The sequence below is a fragment of the Saccostrea echinata genome, unplaced genomic scaffold (genome assembly GCF_033153115.1).
Source record: "Saccostrea echinata isolate AGI-Se365-2 ecotype Australia unplaced genomic scaffold, CSIRO_AGI_Sech_v1 ptg000009l, whole genome shotgun sequence".
Taxonomy (NCBI): domain Eukaryota; kingdom Metazoa; phylum Mollusca; class Bivalvia; order Ostreida; family Ostreidae; genus Saccostrea; species Saccostrea echinata.
In genome coordinates, this window is record NW_026889758.1 from 36,219,145 (window position 1) to 36,237,941 (window position 18,797).

Below are 18,797 nucleotides of genomic sequence, written 5' to 3' on the forward strand. Positions count from 1 at the left end.
GGTATTTCTTCAAAGTTCATCACTAAAGTTAATCATATTATACAAGGGAAAATTATTAGATCTCAAATATATTTTGAGTAAATGCGAATAAAAGCACCAGCTATGCATTTTCTAATTGAAAACTGATCAACATATATTTATTTTTGGATTCAAAATTATAGGTATCCAGGCATTTGGAGAAAATTGCATGCTTTGCACACTTATACAGTATTTTACTTCTTCTATTTACTTCAATTGTTATGAAATACATAGTGTAAAAAGTTTTTGTTAGCATTGCAAGAAATCCCAGATTACTTCTAATTTCACATCATGTTAATAAGCACTGGGATCTAATGCTACATTGAAGGAAATTTGATTTCTCTAAAAATGAATTTATTTTTGTACTTTTGTGGGGAAGAAATGTCAACTTTTCATAATATCATTTCTAAGACTTCAAAGAACCTTATTAATAAATCATATTGAGATGCATAAAATGAAAATTGTTGCAAGAAAATATTTCAATTTCAAGCTTCATTTTGAGACTTTTTTAATTAAATAACAGATTTAAGAGTTATCATTCCTAGCTGAGGATTGGATATCCTTAAATCTTGAAAAATTATCAGTAGGTAAGGTACTTTGTAAGATACATGTACATGTACGTTGCATATCACCTTAACCATATGATAACTTATACTGATTTAAAAAAAAAAAGACAAGAGTTCTGCATTCTAGGCAGACTTTGCAACCAAAAAAATCATCATATCTATAGTAAAACCATAATACAATTAGGCATACGAAAAACTGATAAAAATACAGAGCACTGATTGGTTGTCAAAATGTTCTCAGACGTATATTGTATCATTAGGCGGCGATTTTACAATGCTAACTGATAATATTATTACATCATTGCGCTTGTCGTTGACCGCTTGTGGTTTTCATACATTTCAATGTATAATTAGTAGTATAGTACTTTGTTATATTGCGTTCTTTAATTTGTATGAAACCTTAAGAATCATGTTAGATATAGCTTTATCCCCCCCCCCCCCCCTCCCCACCCCAACACAGACACTCACACGTAATACTCCTGTTTTACATCATGATTGTCTTTTTGGAAAATAGTCTTATATGAACGTGTCAAAATATTATATCAATGCATTAAAGAAAACACATGAAAAGCCGAGAAAAAAAATCCAGAATATCAGCAAAGAAAAACGACATGTAATTATAGTTTAAAATTTTTATGATACAGAAAAGTGAATTTTAAGAGTAAACACTGTACAAGAATAGGAACAGAGTATTTAATATAAAAAACTTCCAGTTCCTTTGAAGGATAAATACCCGATAAATTCATGATTTTACCCTGTAGGAAGGTACATGTATACAAATACATGATAAAAGCAGATTACTTTCTTTGTACTTTTCCTGACATCTGTTATCTGGTTGTACTGACGTTCCATGTAAGACATGCATATAATTACATGTGTTTATTGCACAATCAAAGCACCACAATGATATGGTCAAATGTTTGACAGAACAAAAATGTCATTCTACAATTTACAATCTACAAATTGCAACACTCATAACATTCAATACATTTACATCTATACATATAAATGAATAAATTTTGCCAATCAACCCTGAAATAAATAATTTGCTTATGATGTCTTAATACCTTCACAATTTAATTCCATATTTATTGTAATACAATTTCTTTATAAACACTTTTTGCTCATTGCAGTAAACATTGGTTTATACAAATATGTAATTGAGAGCAAACAGTTGAACAAAATTCCTATTTGTCATAATGATAAAATACAAAATAAAAATTTTTCCCCAGGAAACAAGTTAAAAAATTGTAAAACTATGCAAGATTTAATTACAGTCAAACCTCATTACTTCAAATCTGATTGGACAGAGAAATTTTTGAGAGGGTTCAAGATATTTAGGGTAAAATACGTAAAGCTTTAGTGGTTAGGACTTCTGACCTGCTATGACATATCCATGGTACCAGTTACAGTGTATATCAGAAAATGTTCAATATATGGAAGTTCAACTCTGATGGTTCACATCATGGGGAATATTTTACCCTTGGTACCACTCTATGAATTGTAAAAATAAACTTTCATTGCAAAATAGAAGAATCTGATTACAAAGTTTTAACCATGTCCAATTATGAATATGTTTCAGTTCTTTAATCCATGTATATGTGGTAATATGTTATGCACTGTGGACTAGAATTGTATTTTTGAAAAAGTATCATCCTATATGCTCATCTATTTACAAAGCATATACGGTACTTCTCTAAAGTTTGTGACTTTTCAAATCTACTAATGATTGAAATTTTATCAAGTCAAAAAATTAAAAACTGAGATAATTGTTTTTGGTTTAAAAGGTCTGGCAATTTCTATATATGGATGCGGAGATCGATAACTGTATAAAGCAATCATTTAATATTTTCACTTAAAAGATTTATTGGTATTATGAGTTTGTAATCCCAATACTTTAACTTAATTGTGATAGGAAATTAAATACATATATAAATATAGTTGATTTTCCTGTTTGAGAGCCTAGAATGAGTGTTTTAAAACCGAGGAAATAAAAGATTTCTGTGTAAAACTAAATCATAATTCTAAAATGAGTGGCAATATTATAGTGATAAAAAGCATTTGTCTTCTTTCACTGTTGGACTAATTTAACACCTCTTCCTTTGAATGTTAATAGTCTCGTACATGTAGAGTACATTCAGCATGCACTCATAAAATTCATAATATGGACAGGTCCTAATTTTAAAACTTGCTTAAACACCAATACCCCTTGAACAGAGTAAACAACTTAGATTTATATGCATGACAACTTCATGATATTGAGGAAACTTGAACAGTTAAACAAAAAGTTTTATTTGCCAACAATGTTAATAAAATATGTACCAGTAATTACCACATACTTGTTATTGCACCCTATTCCGTGTATTATTGTGTTTCTTCATTTTGAGATGAAAATATTAATGTTTATTCATAGTTAATATGTGAGGAATACCTAATTCTTTTAAACTGTTCATCTCATATCTAAAAATTTCGTCTCAAAAAATTTTTTTTAGAGGAAAAAGCAGAGACATCTGTTTACTTAATTGTTTCTTGTGGGTGTGTGAAATGCTGTTTTTTTTTATTGGACAGATAAATATCTACTTGATTATGAAGCATATTTATTGCGACTTTCAATTTTCCTTTGACTTCTCACCAAGAAGAATCATTCTATATAAGGAAATTGTCCAGACCTGTTCAACACTTGACAATAACACATTGGTAATTGTGCATTGTTTGTCATGGAAATGAATAAAATAATAATTTTAAATCAAATCAAATAAAAATAATGCTAATGATTATAAATAAAAATTCTCTCATTAACAATACTGAACAAAATGTACTGAAAGAAAATAAAAGCCCTGAATAAAGATAAAAATCAAATCACAGATTATTGTATGTCGATCAGTTGTACTTTACATGTATCTCCAATGATTGTCAGAAATCAAACAATGCCACTAGCATTCAATACTTTGTCCTGAATAAACTGGTTTCTCTTCATTTTCTGCAATTCACCATTCTGTAAAATAATTCTTGTTATGGAATTTTCACATATAGTGACTAAAAGAGAAAATGTCACATTAATGTGTGGTTAAGCATATGATCCATTTTTATCAATAGACCCAATTTATAATCGAAATTTCCTTAACATAAGGAAAAGAAGATGTAGAAAATTAGGCATTTAAGATGCATTTTAAAAGATGCACATGTGTACATACCTTCCAGGAAATGACTAGATTGTCTGCTCCACATGAAATCATTCCATCAAGTCCACAGTCCTCTATTTTCTTCAATAAATTTTATAAATTTAAAATAATATACATATTGATGACATTACATCAGTATTTGGTTTACTCCTGAGTCTAAAATGGTTTTAAGAATTACATATTTCACATACATAAACTATATTGACACAGTTTTCATTAGTTGTTGTCCTAAATACATGGACAATATTACAGCAGTCTTGATTCTTACTTTTATTACTACTTGAAAAAATATATTCTATTCTGCATATGTATCAATTGTTTTGTTTTTTTTTAAACAGAAATATTCTTTTTTTTTTTAATTCCCCATAACCCCCCACCCCCAATCTTTACCATGCCTATGGTTTTTAATTCCTAATATAGAAGAAATGCAATTGCAGTGAAGTACACTTACATATAAACCTGAACTGTACAGTATAAGTGCATATGAAAATTAGGACATACCATCACAGACCCACAGTGTCCCAGACACTCTCCAAGAAGGACTGGTTCAGGAAATGGGTCAGATCCCCTGTTCTGATGAAGCTGACCAAAACTGGACAAAAAAATGCACTTAGTATTCATTGCTTTTCAATCAATAATTTCAGTACTTTTATTAGCAATTCCATAAAACTCAATTTTAAATTTGAACACATAGATTTTTTTGCTGGAAACTACATGAAACTTGCATATCGATGTTTCATCCATTAAATTCCAAAGCAGTGTTCCCTTTATTTCAAAAGTCAAGTACAATAATACGGTAAATAAATTTAAAAATGAACTAACTTGATATCTAAGAACCTCTCTATGGGGTTAAGTCCCATGGAAGATTTCACCAACTCTTCTCCAGTGTTACTGTGTGACCTTTGACCCCATAAACGGATACTGCCATCCTCAGAACAAGTAGCTAGCAGCAACCTTCAAATAAAGAGTTTATTTTATTTCCAAACAGTTATAGTTTCTTTTCTTATACAATAAATTATCTACAGAAATTGTGCATGCAATTTGTAACATATAAAGTAATTATTTTGAAAGATATTGTTTAAAGTATAGTAATTACACTAATAAAATATTTTTCATAAAGTGCTTTTAAAAAACAAAAGTAACACAAACATTTTTTTTATATTACACATAAGTTTTATTATATATATGCAAGTTGTAAGTACTTACCCATCACATACCAATGTAAGCTGAGTGACTTTAGAGTAATGAGCATTTAGTTTCTTACACAAGAGCTTGTTAGAGAGTGTGTCAAATAATGCAAAACCACAACCAATAGCTGCCAAAAGATACCTCTGAAACCAAAGAAAATACCTTTAATTATTACATTTTCAACAGTGAAATACTGCGATTTATTTATTGAATAAAAGTGATATTCTCTCACAGTGTGAAAGGATACCAAAATGATATTCTCTCACAGTGTGAAAGGATATCAAAGTAAGTAAAAATAATTTCTGGCCTGTCATAAGATAGAGATAGTAACTAAACATCTTGTTAGAGCTAAAACTGCAAATTTCTTCCCACATATGTTGCTTAAATCCATACTATGTAATGTCTTCATTCTCACAACTGCTAAGCTATGACGTCTCAACTGCTCAACTATGACGTCAAACCTAGCTATGACACTGTGTTAAGAAAAGACAGAAGCAAAGGGAAAATCAAAAAAAATGTAATAAACAGAAAATTCAATGTTTTGTAGATTCACACTAGTTTGGTTGACAAATTTAAGTTTATTTATTGCCCCTCCCCTTTATGGATTTTTTTACCATATTTGATCTGCATATCAAAATTAGAAATACAATTATGTTCCTTTTAAAATATTATAGATATTGCAATATATACTACATGTAAATTTCACTGTATTTTACAGAATGAACAACATATTATCCAGTCCAAAAGTGCAAGAAAGTGGAATTAATTTTTGTTAATTCATATTAACAGTATCATATCCGTGCACCCAGTGAGAAACTTGAAAACATTCAATACATTTATCATTTGTTTACATGTACCTGGTTTTCACAAGTAATATACTGCACACTGTAAGGATATGCATTAGCCTTCCCTTTGTATTCTGACATGGTGTTCAATTTCTTAAGAGGTATGAATGTTTCTGACGACCACAGTAATATAGTGCCATCTAATGAGCCACTGGCAAATAATTTATCTATAAGATAAACAATATAACAATAATAAAAAAATGAAATCTTATGATAAAAAATATCAAATACAAAGTCCTTGTTTTGTGACCCCAAAACTGAGAAAGGGCAATTTTATTCTATGTACCGGCGGCAGTATAACAATGGTTCACTTTGTTTTGACAATTTAATACATAACTAGTATTTTTTGCATAATTTTAAATATAAAAATAATAAGCTAATGAGTCTTAAGTCTTCTGAGTAGCATATGGTATATGTAACTTAGAGAAATGTCCTGTTCTCACAATAGCTAACATAAGCCAAAAATATCAGAAAATAATTTTAAAATCTTTGTCTTTAGAACAGCAGCATTCCAATACTTATATATACTGTACATAAAAATAGATGGTTTTTGCCAATAAAAGACGGTCACAAAATTGGCAAATATTTCTGGATAGAAGGTGGTTTATAGTATTGAATAATGTATCAAAAGCTTAATATGTTGCCCCTTGCAAACATTTCAACATTACAATACTCTCTCTCTGATCTGGATTTTTGACTGTAATATTGTAACAGGAAAGAAGAAAATGTACAACTGGACCGGGAATCGAACCTGGGACCCCTGCATCACTAGTCAGGTACTCCACCAACTGAGCTACCCAGGCTGATACCCACAGCCCAAACCATTACATTCCTCCCTCCTTTACTTGTCTTTTCCCTTGAAGATGCAACCAAAGTTCTCATTTTCCTCTGGCAGAACTCTCACCTGCAAGTCCAGGGATGGTCAATGGCACCAAATTATAAAACAGGAAAGGAGAAAATGTATGGCTGGACTGGGAATCGAACCCTGGTAGACAGGTGCTCTACCAACTGAGCTACCCAGGCCAATATCCATAGCCAAAAACCATTACAATATTACAAAAGAATTCCAGAAGGGGAGTAATAGAAAAAATGTAAATTTGCCTGTCATCACATTAATTTATTATCTAGCATCAGTGTTAGGTTTAAATGAACACAATCTCAGACAGTATACCTGATACGGGAATCAGTGACCGTATGGCCTCTAGGTGTGAAGGTAATATCTTCAGCATACATATTTTGTAGTTTGCCTCATCCAAATTAAGTGAATCCTTGATGGAATAAACAGCTATAAAAAAGGAATACAATGTAATGTCTTCATTTAAATGTCCACAGACAATTATATTAAAAATAAAAGTAGATATACATGTACATGTATGGCTATAATCATTAAAAACATCTTTGTTTCTCCCAATCCAACCCTAAATTCTCAAGTTGAGTATGTAGGAAGGTAAATAATTTTTTTTTTCTAAAAGATTCTTTGAAAGTACATTTTCAAATTTAATTCAATAATACCTTTATATATGTAATTAGGAAAAGTACAAAGGAAATAATTTTAAAACAGGATATCATACAAATGGAACTTAAAAAAACAAAATTTAACAGTAAATTAATTCCCAAGTTGTTCAACTGAACAAACGAAATATCTCACACTAATCTAAATTTATTGAAATCAACTATATACAGAGACAAGATTCTCAGATACCCAATGATTGGGAAACACTCTTATTTATAGTCATGGTATATCTTAATTTATGAAATGTTTCTATAGTGTAGGATTCCAATAAGTTAAAGACATATAATATGATAGGATGCTGTTGTTTTATAACCCAAACTATCCCACTGCGACCACGTTGTGGGTGCCATTTTGTTTCCAACAAACACTTGAAAATCACAGTAGCACAAAATCAGCCAATTTTAATGAATTTTAAGAACTAAGCACACTAACTATCTATTTCTGCCTACATTTTACACCCATTTAATTCAATACTAATGGCGTAAATTTGCCATAAATTCTTTGTTCAATGCAAAGAACAGTTCAATGGTAATTGACTGATAATTTTAATACCTGGCAGTGTTAAATAGTTAATTACCCCTAATTCCAGCTCTTTAAATAAGGGGGGTAGACGATATTTTTCATTGAAATTGGGCTTCAAAGCATCCCCACATTTTAAAATATTCTTGGATATGAATAAATGTTCCTTAAATCTTTTCTTATGTTTTACTCATATAAAATTAAAAATTAAACATATATTTTTAAGAAAGTACAATGTTTTAGTTGTAAACCCCTTTGAAATTGGTGAAAAAAATAAGCATTTTTGTAGTTTTTTTTTGTCTGTAAACATATGTTCCCCCCGTGAAACACAAAAAGCTTTGGTATAAATTTGTGAAATGACAGTCCACATTACCTATTAAAAGGAATTTTTGTTTCACCGAGGGGGGGGGGGGGGACACAAGTTTTACAAAAATTATAGAGTTATCTCTCTTTGTTTTCCAAAAGAAGTAATCTTTTATGAAAATTCATATAAATATCTATATAGATATGAAAAATCATTCAAATGTGCCAACTCTTGAAAATTGACTTGGAGGAAGGCGGGAGAACAATACTATCATTCACAGTTCTTTGATTCTAAAAAGTTAATAAATAAAAACAAATTTAAATCACTTATTATAAACTCTTTTTAGTCGGCACAATTTAATTTAAACAGTTGTGTTAGGTGAAACATATTTTTTTATTTTGGCCTAAATGTATTCTGTCCAAGACAGTCTTTGTCTATTTACTATATTTCTAGAAATATAAAAAATATATAAGATGCATTATCTGGCAGCTAATTTTCATGCAAAAGGATTCAAAATAATCCAAATGAATCACTTACTTAGTATTTTGTCACATGCAGCTACAAATTTTTCATTCCTTTGGTTTGTAGAAATTAACAGAGAAATGTCAGCTGAAACAAATTTAAGAAATGTTAATAAACATAGTGGATATTACTAAAAATCCAGGTACTAAGTCTTGTGTAAAAAAGCAGATGCAGTGAAACTTCTCTAATGTTGTATATTCCGAAATTTGCCTTTTACAATGAAGAATTCTAGTCCTTAGAAGTAAATTCAATTGATTAAAATGTAGTCTAATCTGAAATGCTGTATAATCAAGCTTATTTCTTTGGAACCATCCATTTTAGACAATATTGTACTAAGTACCCTTGGCCCTTGCAATTTTATTATGCATGGATGACACTGAAATGATTTAAAAAAAAAAAGAGGCCCATGAGCCACAATGCTCACCTGAGTCACTATTGCCTTGCTGTTCATTATTTAATTCCCCATCTTTAATTTCATAAAAATTTTGACTCCATATTGCTTACATAAACTTAGTCCTTTAAGGGGGCTATGATTTATTCCAAGATGAATCCACACAACATTGGGATATACATCAATGTGACTAACATGGCCATGCTTTTTTGGAAAAGATTTTTTATCCTATACATAGGCATTAATTTGGACTTCTGATTTTAGCCCAACTCTAACCCCCAGGGTTCATAAATTAAATTTAATCCAAACAACTTAGGAATGTTTTGCTTATTAATGATTTAGTGTGGCCTTGCTACTCTAGAAAAGATATCTTCCAACATACTCCCCTCTGATCCCCTTTTATAGCCTCAACCTATTCCAAGGGACCCTGATCTAAAAAAAAATAAAACTAGAGGTACTTTGAGAACTAAGCTCACAAAATGATACCCCCCACTCCCATATAAGTATAATGGTAAAGTCCATTTTTTGCCATGGGAAAGCTCAAATATCTGTCCCATCAAAACATTAAGTAGGAGGTGCACAATGGCACTATGTAATAAAGATTCTGGTAAAGTATTAAATTTTATTCATTTGTATGGGAGGAGTTGCAGAAAAAAGATGGGTACCCTAAAGCGTAACGGACAGACAGACGGACAAACAAATGGATACCCCCATCAATATACATCCCCCGCTTTTCAAGTGGGGGGGGGGGGTATAATAAATATAAACTATCTGAGGATGCTTGTATATCAATATGAGTAATCATTGCTTTTCTTGTTTATTAGAGGAAGTTTTTTATAGGTAAGATCCATGTCTAGTGGGCCAATCTCATGTGTACTTCTCTTACCTTCTATTTATGGGTAGGACAAGACACGTGTCTAAAAGTCTAGTAGACCATTCTCAAACATCTACTTACCTTTTGTTTATGGGTAGGACAAGACACATGTCTAAAAGTCTAGTAGACCATTCTCAAACATCTACTTACCTTCTGTTTATGGGTAGGACAAGACACATGTCTAAAAGTCCAGTACACCATTCTCAAACATCTCTTACCTTCTTGTTTATGGGTAGGACAAGACACGTCTAAAAGTCTAGTAGACCATTCTCAAACATCTCTTACCTTCTTGTTTATGGCTAGGACAAGACACATGTCTAAAAGTCTAGTAGACCATTCTCAAACATCTCTTACCTTCTTGTTTATGGGTAGGACAAGATACGTGTCTAAAAGTCTAGTAGACCATTCTCAAACATCTCTTACCTTCTTGTTTATGGGTAGGACAAGACACGTGTCTAAAAGTCTAGTAGACCATTCTCAAACATCTCTTACCTTCTTGTTTATGGGTAGGACAAGACACATGTCTAAAAGTCCAGTACACCATTCTCAAACATCTCTTACCTTCTTGTTTATGGGTAGGACAAGACACATGTCTAAAAGTCTAGTAGACCATTCTCAAACATCTCTTACCTTCTTGTTTATGGGTAGGACAAGATACGTGTCTAAAAGTCTAGTAGACCATTCTCAAACATCTCTTACCTTCTTGTTTATGGGTAGGACAAGACACGTGTCTAAAAGTCTAGTAGACCATTCTCAAACATCTCTTACCTTCTTGTTTATGGGTAGGACAAGACACGTGTCTAAAAGTCTAGTAGACCATTCTCAAACATCTCTTACCTTCTTGTTTATGGGTAGGACAAGACACGTGTCTAAAAGTCTAGTAGACCATTCTCAAACATCTCTTTCCTTCTTGTTTATGGGTAGGACAAGACACGTGTCTAAAAGTCTAGTAGACCATTCTCAAACATCTCTTACCTTCTTGTTTATGGGTAGGACAAGACACGTGTCTAAAAGTCTAGTAGACCATTCTCAAACATCACTTACCTTCTTGTTTATGGGTAGGACAAGACACATGTCTAAAAGTCTAGTAGACCAGTCTCAAACATCTCTTACCTTCTTGTTTATGGGTAGGACAAGACACGTATCTAAAAGTCTAGTAGACCATTCTCAAACATCACTTACCTTCTTGTTTATGGGTAGGACAAGACACGTGTCTAAAAGTCTAGTAGACCATTCTCAAACATCTCTTACCTTCTTGTTTATGGGTAGGACAAGATACGTGTCTAAAAGTCTAGTAGACCATTCTCAAACATCTCTTACCTTCTTGTTTATGGGTAAGACATGTGTCTAGAAGTGTACCACTCCTTGTCCACAGGTGAAGCTTTTCTCCTGCAGACAAAAACAAATCATCAAGGACAGGAAGCAGGCACTAAAAAGGAAAAACTTGGCATAGTACAGACAATCTAAAACTACATTCTGATCAATGCAAAGTCTTAAAAAAAAGTATAACAATCTAAGAGGTTCATTTTGAACAACAAAATATATGTAAGCTACATGTAGTTTAAAAAGAGTTAAAACAAAAAACATGTTTTGAGGTGTTTACAAACTTTAGTATGTTAAGTTAATTGTTGAACTTAAAGCACAAAAGAAACTCCAGAAAAATTCACCACTTTATGGGAATGAATCTAAAGTGTAAACGTCAATGAAGAACTCTTATGAACACATCTAGTGTGTATTTCACAATGATATCAGTACATGTACATGTAAAGCAGACAAATATTTATATTAATCCCTCAAAATATAAACACAGTGAAATTTGGATGACAGTGAAAAAATATGTTCCTTATGATAGTGTACAATAGTTAGTGCATTTACAGTAAGACATGCTTATACATGTAGCAAAGTGCCACAGACAAACAATTTTGATTCTTTATAATTATATTTCATTATATCTGATAATAATACATTTTAAAACCTCAGGAAATAAAAATCACTGGCCTTAAGCATGAATTTCTCATAAGCGTGTTCAAAATAACTGTGCATGTTCATTATATAACTGTTTAAAGGTTGCTAGGTCACCTTGACAGAAGCTTCGTGTTCTGTGATGTCCTGAACACATCTGCCTTGCTCAATATCCCACACCTATAATGAAAAGAAAGTTCAATATATTATAAACAGTAGTGGCAATAAACATGATAAACATAGTCATATGATAAAGTGAACATCTGATTTTATATAAAACAAGAGGCCCAATGGCCTTAATGGTCACCTGAGTACAATACAACAATTTAGAGGATCCATAAACTGATAAATGAAGCTTTAAATGTTGCCCAAAAGCAAGAAAAATAGTATGATAAGCATCAACAAAATAATTGGTATAGCATCTATCTGTCCCCCATTTAACACTATTACCATGCAGACTATTAACAAAATGTCTATTTTTAATCCCAAATTACTACTTCTCACATTGGTCTCTGATAAAAATACCCTTGCATACTAAAACTTTTACTCTCTTTGCCTCGAATATGCCCAGAAGCATAGAAAATTTTCAAAGAAATGCATGTTCACTATATAATTAAATAAATAAAGCCCCCCCCCCCCCCCCTTACACCAGAACATCTTACCCAGGAGCCATGAACTCACAATTCTGGAAGAAGCACTTTGCTCATCATAACTATACACTTGTTTTCTTTGCTTTATTACCAGTAGTAGAAAAAATATTTTGAAAGAAATTATGCATTTTCACTATAAAATCAATAGAGCCCCCCCCCCCCCCTTCACCAGAACCCTGACCCAGGGGCCATGATTTTCACAATTTTGGAAGAGGCATTCTTCCTTAAGTTATTATAACCATGCACTTTCTTTATCTGAATAACACCCAGGAGCAGAGAAGAAGATTTTGAAAGAATTTATGCATTTTCCCTATATAATCAATAGAGCCCCGCCCTAACAGCAGAACCCTTCACCCAGGGGCCATGAAATTCACAATTTCTGAGGAGGCAGCCATGCTCATCATAACTATGTACTTAGTTTATTTAATATCCAGGAGAGAGAAGATTTTCAAAGAAATAATGCATTTTCACTATATATATCAATTGAGCCCCACCCAGACACCAACACCCCAACCCAGGGGCCATGAAATTCACAATTTTGGAAGAGGCAACCATGCTCATCATAACTATGCACTAAGTTAGTTTATTTAATACCCAGGAACAGAGAAGAAGATTTTCAAAGATTTAATGCAAATAATCAATAGAGCCCCACTCTAACACCTGAACCCCTGACCCTGGGCCATGAAATTCACAATTTCTGAAAAGGCAGCCATGCTCATCACATCTATGTTCTTAGTTAGTTTATTTAATACCCAGGAGCAGAGAAGAAGATTTTCAAAGAATTAATGTATTTTCACTATGTAATTAATAGAGCCCCACCCTAACACCAGAACCCCTGACCCTGGGGCCATGAAATTCACAATTTTGGAAGAGGCACACTTGCTCATCATAACTTTGTACTTAGTTACTTAATTTAATACCCAGGAGCAGAGAAGAAGATTTTCAAAGAATTAATGCATTTTCACTATATAGTCAATAGAGCCCCGCCCTAACACCAGAACCCCTGACCCTGGGGCCATGAATTTCACAATTTTGGAAGAGGCACTCTTGCCCTTCATAACTATATACTTGGTTAGTTTATTTAATACCCAGGAACAGAGAAGAAGATTTTCAAAGAATTAATGCATTTTCACTATATAATCAATAGAGCACCGCCCTAACACCAGAACCCCTGACCCTGGGGCAATGAAATTCACAATTTTGGAAGAGGCACTCTTGCCCTTCATAACTATGTACTTAATTTGTTTATTTGATACCCAGGAGCAGAGAAGAAGATTTTCAAAGAAATAATGCACTTTCACTATATGATCTATATAGCCCCACCCTAGCACCAGAACCCCTGACCCTGGGGCCATGAATTTCACAATTTTGGTAGAGGGTTCAATGTTTATTACAATCATGCTAACAGTTTGACTGCTTGATGTCCAGGAGTAAAGAAGAAGATTTTTAAAGATTGCATTAATTTTGGTGGTTTTAGCCCCACCCCTCAGGCCCCAGGGGGGCAGGGACCATGAAATTCATAATTTTTGTTCCCCTTCACCCATAGATGCTATATACCAAATTTGGTTGAAATTGGTTAAGCGGTTCTGGAGAAGAAGTTAAAATTATTCAAAAGTTAACGGACGACGCACGCCGACGGACGAAAACGGATAGCAACGTTGTAAGGTCACCTGAGTCACTCAGGTGACCTAACAAAATTCAAAAACAGTCTTCGCCAAGTTCTTTCTTTTTCTTCTTCTTTTTTTTTTGTAGGGCATGCAATCATTACTTACTTGTATATCATTATCTTATTGAAAAAAAACAAAACAAAGTACAACTACATGTGTCAGTGTGACACTAATGATCCTGCAACATATACTTTCGCTGCATGAAAGTAAAAATCATCTACAAGCACAGCAAAAAAGTCCATAAAACAGTGAATAGTTAGAATTTTTCAAAATCTAAGGGCAATAATTTTCATAAAAATTGGTCAATCAACATTAAACTTGATCTGTAAGTCATCAATTTTAAGACATATACTAAAAATCAGCTCATTTAACTACAAAATGGCAAAGAGAGGTCTGGAAAACTATGATGGAATGACAGAGTGATTGAATGACAGATGGAAAAGGGGTAACACTATATATACACATGTACCAGCCATATCATGGTGGGTACATAAAAAAAATATTTTCCTTAAATTAATATACATTGTAAAATGTAAATAGATTTACTTTAATGTGTTTGTCAGATGACCCAGTAATGAGCCAATGAGAATTCTTATTCTTTAGACAAAAGGACAACAAGCATGTGACAGGTCTTATGTGGGCCTCCAAAACTACCAACTTCATGCACAACTATAAATAAAAGTAGAAGCATTGAAGAAATCATCAATGATTAATCACATTCTGATCAAACATGCCTGCAATTTTTTTTCTGTTTTGAATCATGTTTTTTTTTTTAAATATATGTCTTAAATAATATTAGCTTTTCAGCAATATATCTAAACAAAATTACAATTAAATAATGATGATGAAAATTCTATTATATATATTTTGACAATTACCTGTATTTATAAACATACCAATGCCATACATTACCTGTATGTCCCAGACAACAACAATGCCATCGTCCCCAGCAGTGACACACCTGGTAAATGTACATTTAAAAACAATATTCAGGTGTCTCCACAGTGACACACCAGGCTTATAAGAGTAGTACACATATAATAAACATATGAAGGTGTCTCCACCCTCGTGATGTCACAGGGTTTTGCAAAATCTTTCGTTAACATGATAGTACATATTTTGTAGAAATGTTACTTAAAAGATACAATAAAAAATTTATTTTAGTACAAGATTCTAAAAAAGTTAATATTACGTATGATTAATCAATTATTTAATAAAATGAAAAAAAAGCAACAGTTCTTACTCTTTCATCATTCATTCATGTTCTCTTTTTTAGCCAACCCTTACCTGCAACTCCTTTTACACCTGAATGCAACTTAATGAAACTTTCATCAAAATCTTTATTACATAGTGGCATTGTGCATATTGATCGGACTCATATTTGGAGTTTCCTACAGCAAAATATGGACACTGCCATTTTTTTCTATAATAACATTCTATGTGTTTTAAACGGTGCGAGATTTGAAAAAGTAAACAATGGGACAAGAAATTGTGAGATTTCTATTAGTCATGAATCTCTGTTATTTACATCTCTTATTACATCACCTCATAATCACATGCACAATTGGCTTCAAAAGTGCATGTAAATTTATTTTAACCCTTGGATTTTCCTTCCCTTACAACACAACTGAAGCTGTTACTTACCTTCTCTCATCGATGACCAGTAGATGGCGCACTATGTCTGTGTGATGTTGAAGAAAGTATAACTCTGTGAAAGGATTACATGTCTGCTCTCCACTCAACTCTTCTATATTCTGTAATATAAAATACGTGTAACTGAATATTTCCAAATACTAACAGTAACATTGACAATCTGCAACAGTTATTTTTAACATTAGGTCTTCAGTTAAGTGTAGGATGTCAATTATGCAGGGCGCTCCCTTCAACTTTATACTGCTGTTCTGCTTAGCATACAAAGCAGACCTATGTATTATTGACATCCCCCAACGATAACGGATGACACTCTCCTTTCACTTTACATCCTTCATGTTTCGAAAAGGACTAGCAGATATTTCATTGTAAAATCACAACATATTATAAATGACAACATATTGTGTTTATGAAAGGAAATAAATATATCAAAATACCTCAGTTTTTTCTTCTTTTTGGTGCCCCTTTTTCCATAATTTTTGCCACATTGACATTTGACATCGGAATCGAGTTCGTATAAAAATAATACTGGCAAACAACTAACCCGATTAAAATTAGGCTACGCTCAAAAAGACGAAAACTGTGTAAAATTAAAAGTAATTAATACGGTCTATTTAAAAATACTATTTAAAACATTATTATGATAATATCGAAATTCAATTAAATGATTCATAAAAAATGATAACAAAAAGAGACCGAAATGCTTACTTAATAGAGTACATGAAAATGACTACATGGCCGTAGGAACCGGGGGCATGCCCCCCCCCCCCCCCAATAATTTTGCTGATATATAGAATACTATAGAAAACATAGCTTTTATATGCTTGTGCCCCCTCAATGATAACGTCTGATGACCCCCCTTTTTTTTTTGCTTGTCAAGGAATTTTGGTAGTTGATAGTGCCCCTCCAACTGAAAATGTATGGTTGTGCCCCCTCAAAGTGAAATTGCTTCCTACGGGCCTGGACTACATGTATGCAGTATGCAGTAGGGGCAACTGGGGTAAGTGGACACATTAAGGGTTTAATTAGAGTCTGAAAACTTCTAATCTGAACTAATCTTTCTTGTAGTATACTAAACTGATAGTTCACTCTTATCTCTTTGTATTGTAAAATATTTCTCAACTTAATTCTAATGGTTTGAAGTATATGTGCTTAGAAGTTAAATTTTAAAAAGTGTTCACTTATCCCATAGATTTGGGGTAAATGGACAGTGTTGAAAATTATGAAATAACAGTACACATTGTCTTTGAAGATACAATTACACATCCTTATATTATCGACCAAAAAAGTAAACATTAATGAATTTCTTTCTTTTTTTTCTTTTTTCAAAATTGAAATTAATTAATTTTCTGAGATCGATCACTGTTCGTTATCTTTACCCTTTTTCATTTATGAACAAGCTAATTCAGAGACTTTGTGTCCCCCGCTTAGGGGAAAAAGAAGAGCATGCGCAGTTCGGGGGGGAAGTCGACCCCCCCTTTTGATTTGTAGAATTATTAAATGCATACATGCATATTGAAGGAAATTAAAAAAATGCCAGTATGGATATAAAGATTTGATTGCTTATTCTTTAATATGTGTATAGAAGATTCTTTTTGTATAGAATATTTATCACACTGTAATAATGATTTTATATGAGTTTGTAAGAGCTAGACGTCATAACTTTTTCATTTCACATGCTGCACCCCTACTAATGTTATTGTGATTTAAATTCAAGAAACGTGGTGTAGGTTGACCCATTCTAAGGTTATAGGGTAGAACTGGTTTATAAATAAAATTGGCAGTAAACAGGAAATTGCTATAATCTGTTTCTTTTAAAAAACATGTCCTATAAAAATGTGTTGTTTCCAGAATTTTCCGAAATATTTTTAAGATTTTAAACAGAATTGAGTGGGATTTAAAAAATCACAATCTACTTAATTAATCTATGCTTTTGTGAAAATTTACGGCGAAAATTGGAGCTTTATGGGTTAAAAGCAAAATTATAATTAGCTTGCAATTAAAGAACTTCACTCGACACTCCAATTTTTCGCGGCATGTTTCGCATATATCCATATCAGTCTTTCAATAAAAAAAATCAGCAGAAGTAACTGTTCTTTGATGAGAACTTAGCTCTAAGTACTGTTATCAGAATATATTCTGTTTATCCTTCCTGGTGCTTATCTGCATCACTCTCAAAATTTACACTCATCAGTCAAACACGAGATTTCTCTCTTTTTCAATCATTCATCTTCCCAAAAAAGGTGTTGCATAAAATAATAAACAGCAATGAAAAAAGTTGTCGAAAAATCCTTGGACATTATTACTGCATTGTTAATTTAGATTCGTATAATAGAGAACAATCATATATGAAAATGTCAACGAAAATATTCCATCCAGTCTGTTTTTCAAAACTTTTTTAAAAATGAAAATATATTACAAAATATGTGAATTTACACCTTATTTTCAATACCATAATGTAAAACAAAAATGGACTTCATTTTATTGATTGACATTGCATTGTAGTGCAATAAAATGCAGTTAAACTCTTATTATGGTATACAGTATAAATTCTGCAAACAGAAAAATCTACTCATCAGTCAAAAAGGAGTGTTCATTTCTTTTGGATCTTTTGCGCATACTCAAACTAGTCATTCGATAAAAAAAACCCAGTAATGCGTAACTTTGCGAAAGACCTTCGACTAATTTACTTATTCTTAATTTTGATTCATATCAAAGAAACAAATATTTAAGAATATGGGAATAAAAGAAATGCTCTCTAGTCTGTTTTTGAAACCTTTTTTTTTCTGTTAAGAAAACAAATATTTAAGAATATGAGAATAAAAGAAATGCTCTCTAGTCTGTTTTTGAAACCTTTATGTTTTCAAAGCATAAAATGAAAAAAAGTGTGTGTATTCAATCAGTTTTAAAATTCAATTAAGAAAGAAAGAAAATGACTGAGTTAAT

At 32.2% G+C, this 18,797-nt stretch overlaps 1 protein-coding gene across 1 annotated transcript; it reads right to left on the minus strand.

Annotated features, from left to right (window-relative positions):
- Positions 1 to 1,201: 1,201 nt before the first annotated feature.
- On the minus strand, positions 1,202 to 16,358 carry LOC133183642 (WD repeat-containing protein 41-like). The gene is made up of 14 exons (XM_061318576.1): positions 16,289 to 16,358; positions 15,846 to 15,955; positions 15,114 to 15,162; positions 14,748 to 14,870; positions 12,002 to 12,064; positions 11,243 to 11,351; positions 8,673 to 8,744; positions 6,971 to 7,084; positions 5,812 to 5,966; positions 4,973 to 5,097; positions 4,589 to 4,720; positions 4,268 to 4,358; positions 3,779 to 3,847; positions 1,202 to 3,579 (listed from the first exon to the last, which is right to left on the minus strand). The coding sequence occupies exons 1-14, from the start codon at positions 16,343 to 16,345 to the stop codon at positions 3,505 to 3,507; spliced, it is 1,344 nt and encodes a 447-aa protein (XP_061174560.1). The 5' UTR covers positions 16,346 to 16,358; the 3' UTR covers positions 1,202 to 3,504.
- Between the last annotated feature and the right edge of the window lie 2,439 nt (positions 16,359 to 18,797).

Excerpts from the sequence above, each read along its gene's own strand:
- LOC133183642 (XM_061318576.1), bottom strand. The coding sequence starts at position 16,345 with ATGTCAATGTGGCAAAAATTATGGAAAAAGGGGCACCAAAAAGAAGAA. Across the intron at positions 14,871-15,113 it reads TTGTTGTCTGGGACATACAG|TTGTGCATGAAGTTGGTAGT; the intron begins GTAATGTATGGC and ends TTTTATTTATAG. Across the intron at positions 3,580-3,778 it reads ATCTAGTCATTTCCTGGAAG|AATGGTGAATTGCAGAAAAT; the intron begins GTATGTACACAT and ends ATTATTTTACAG.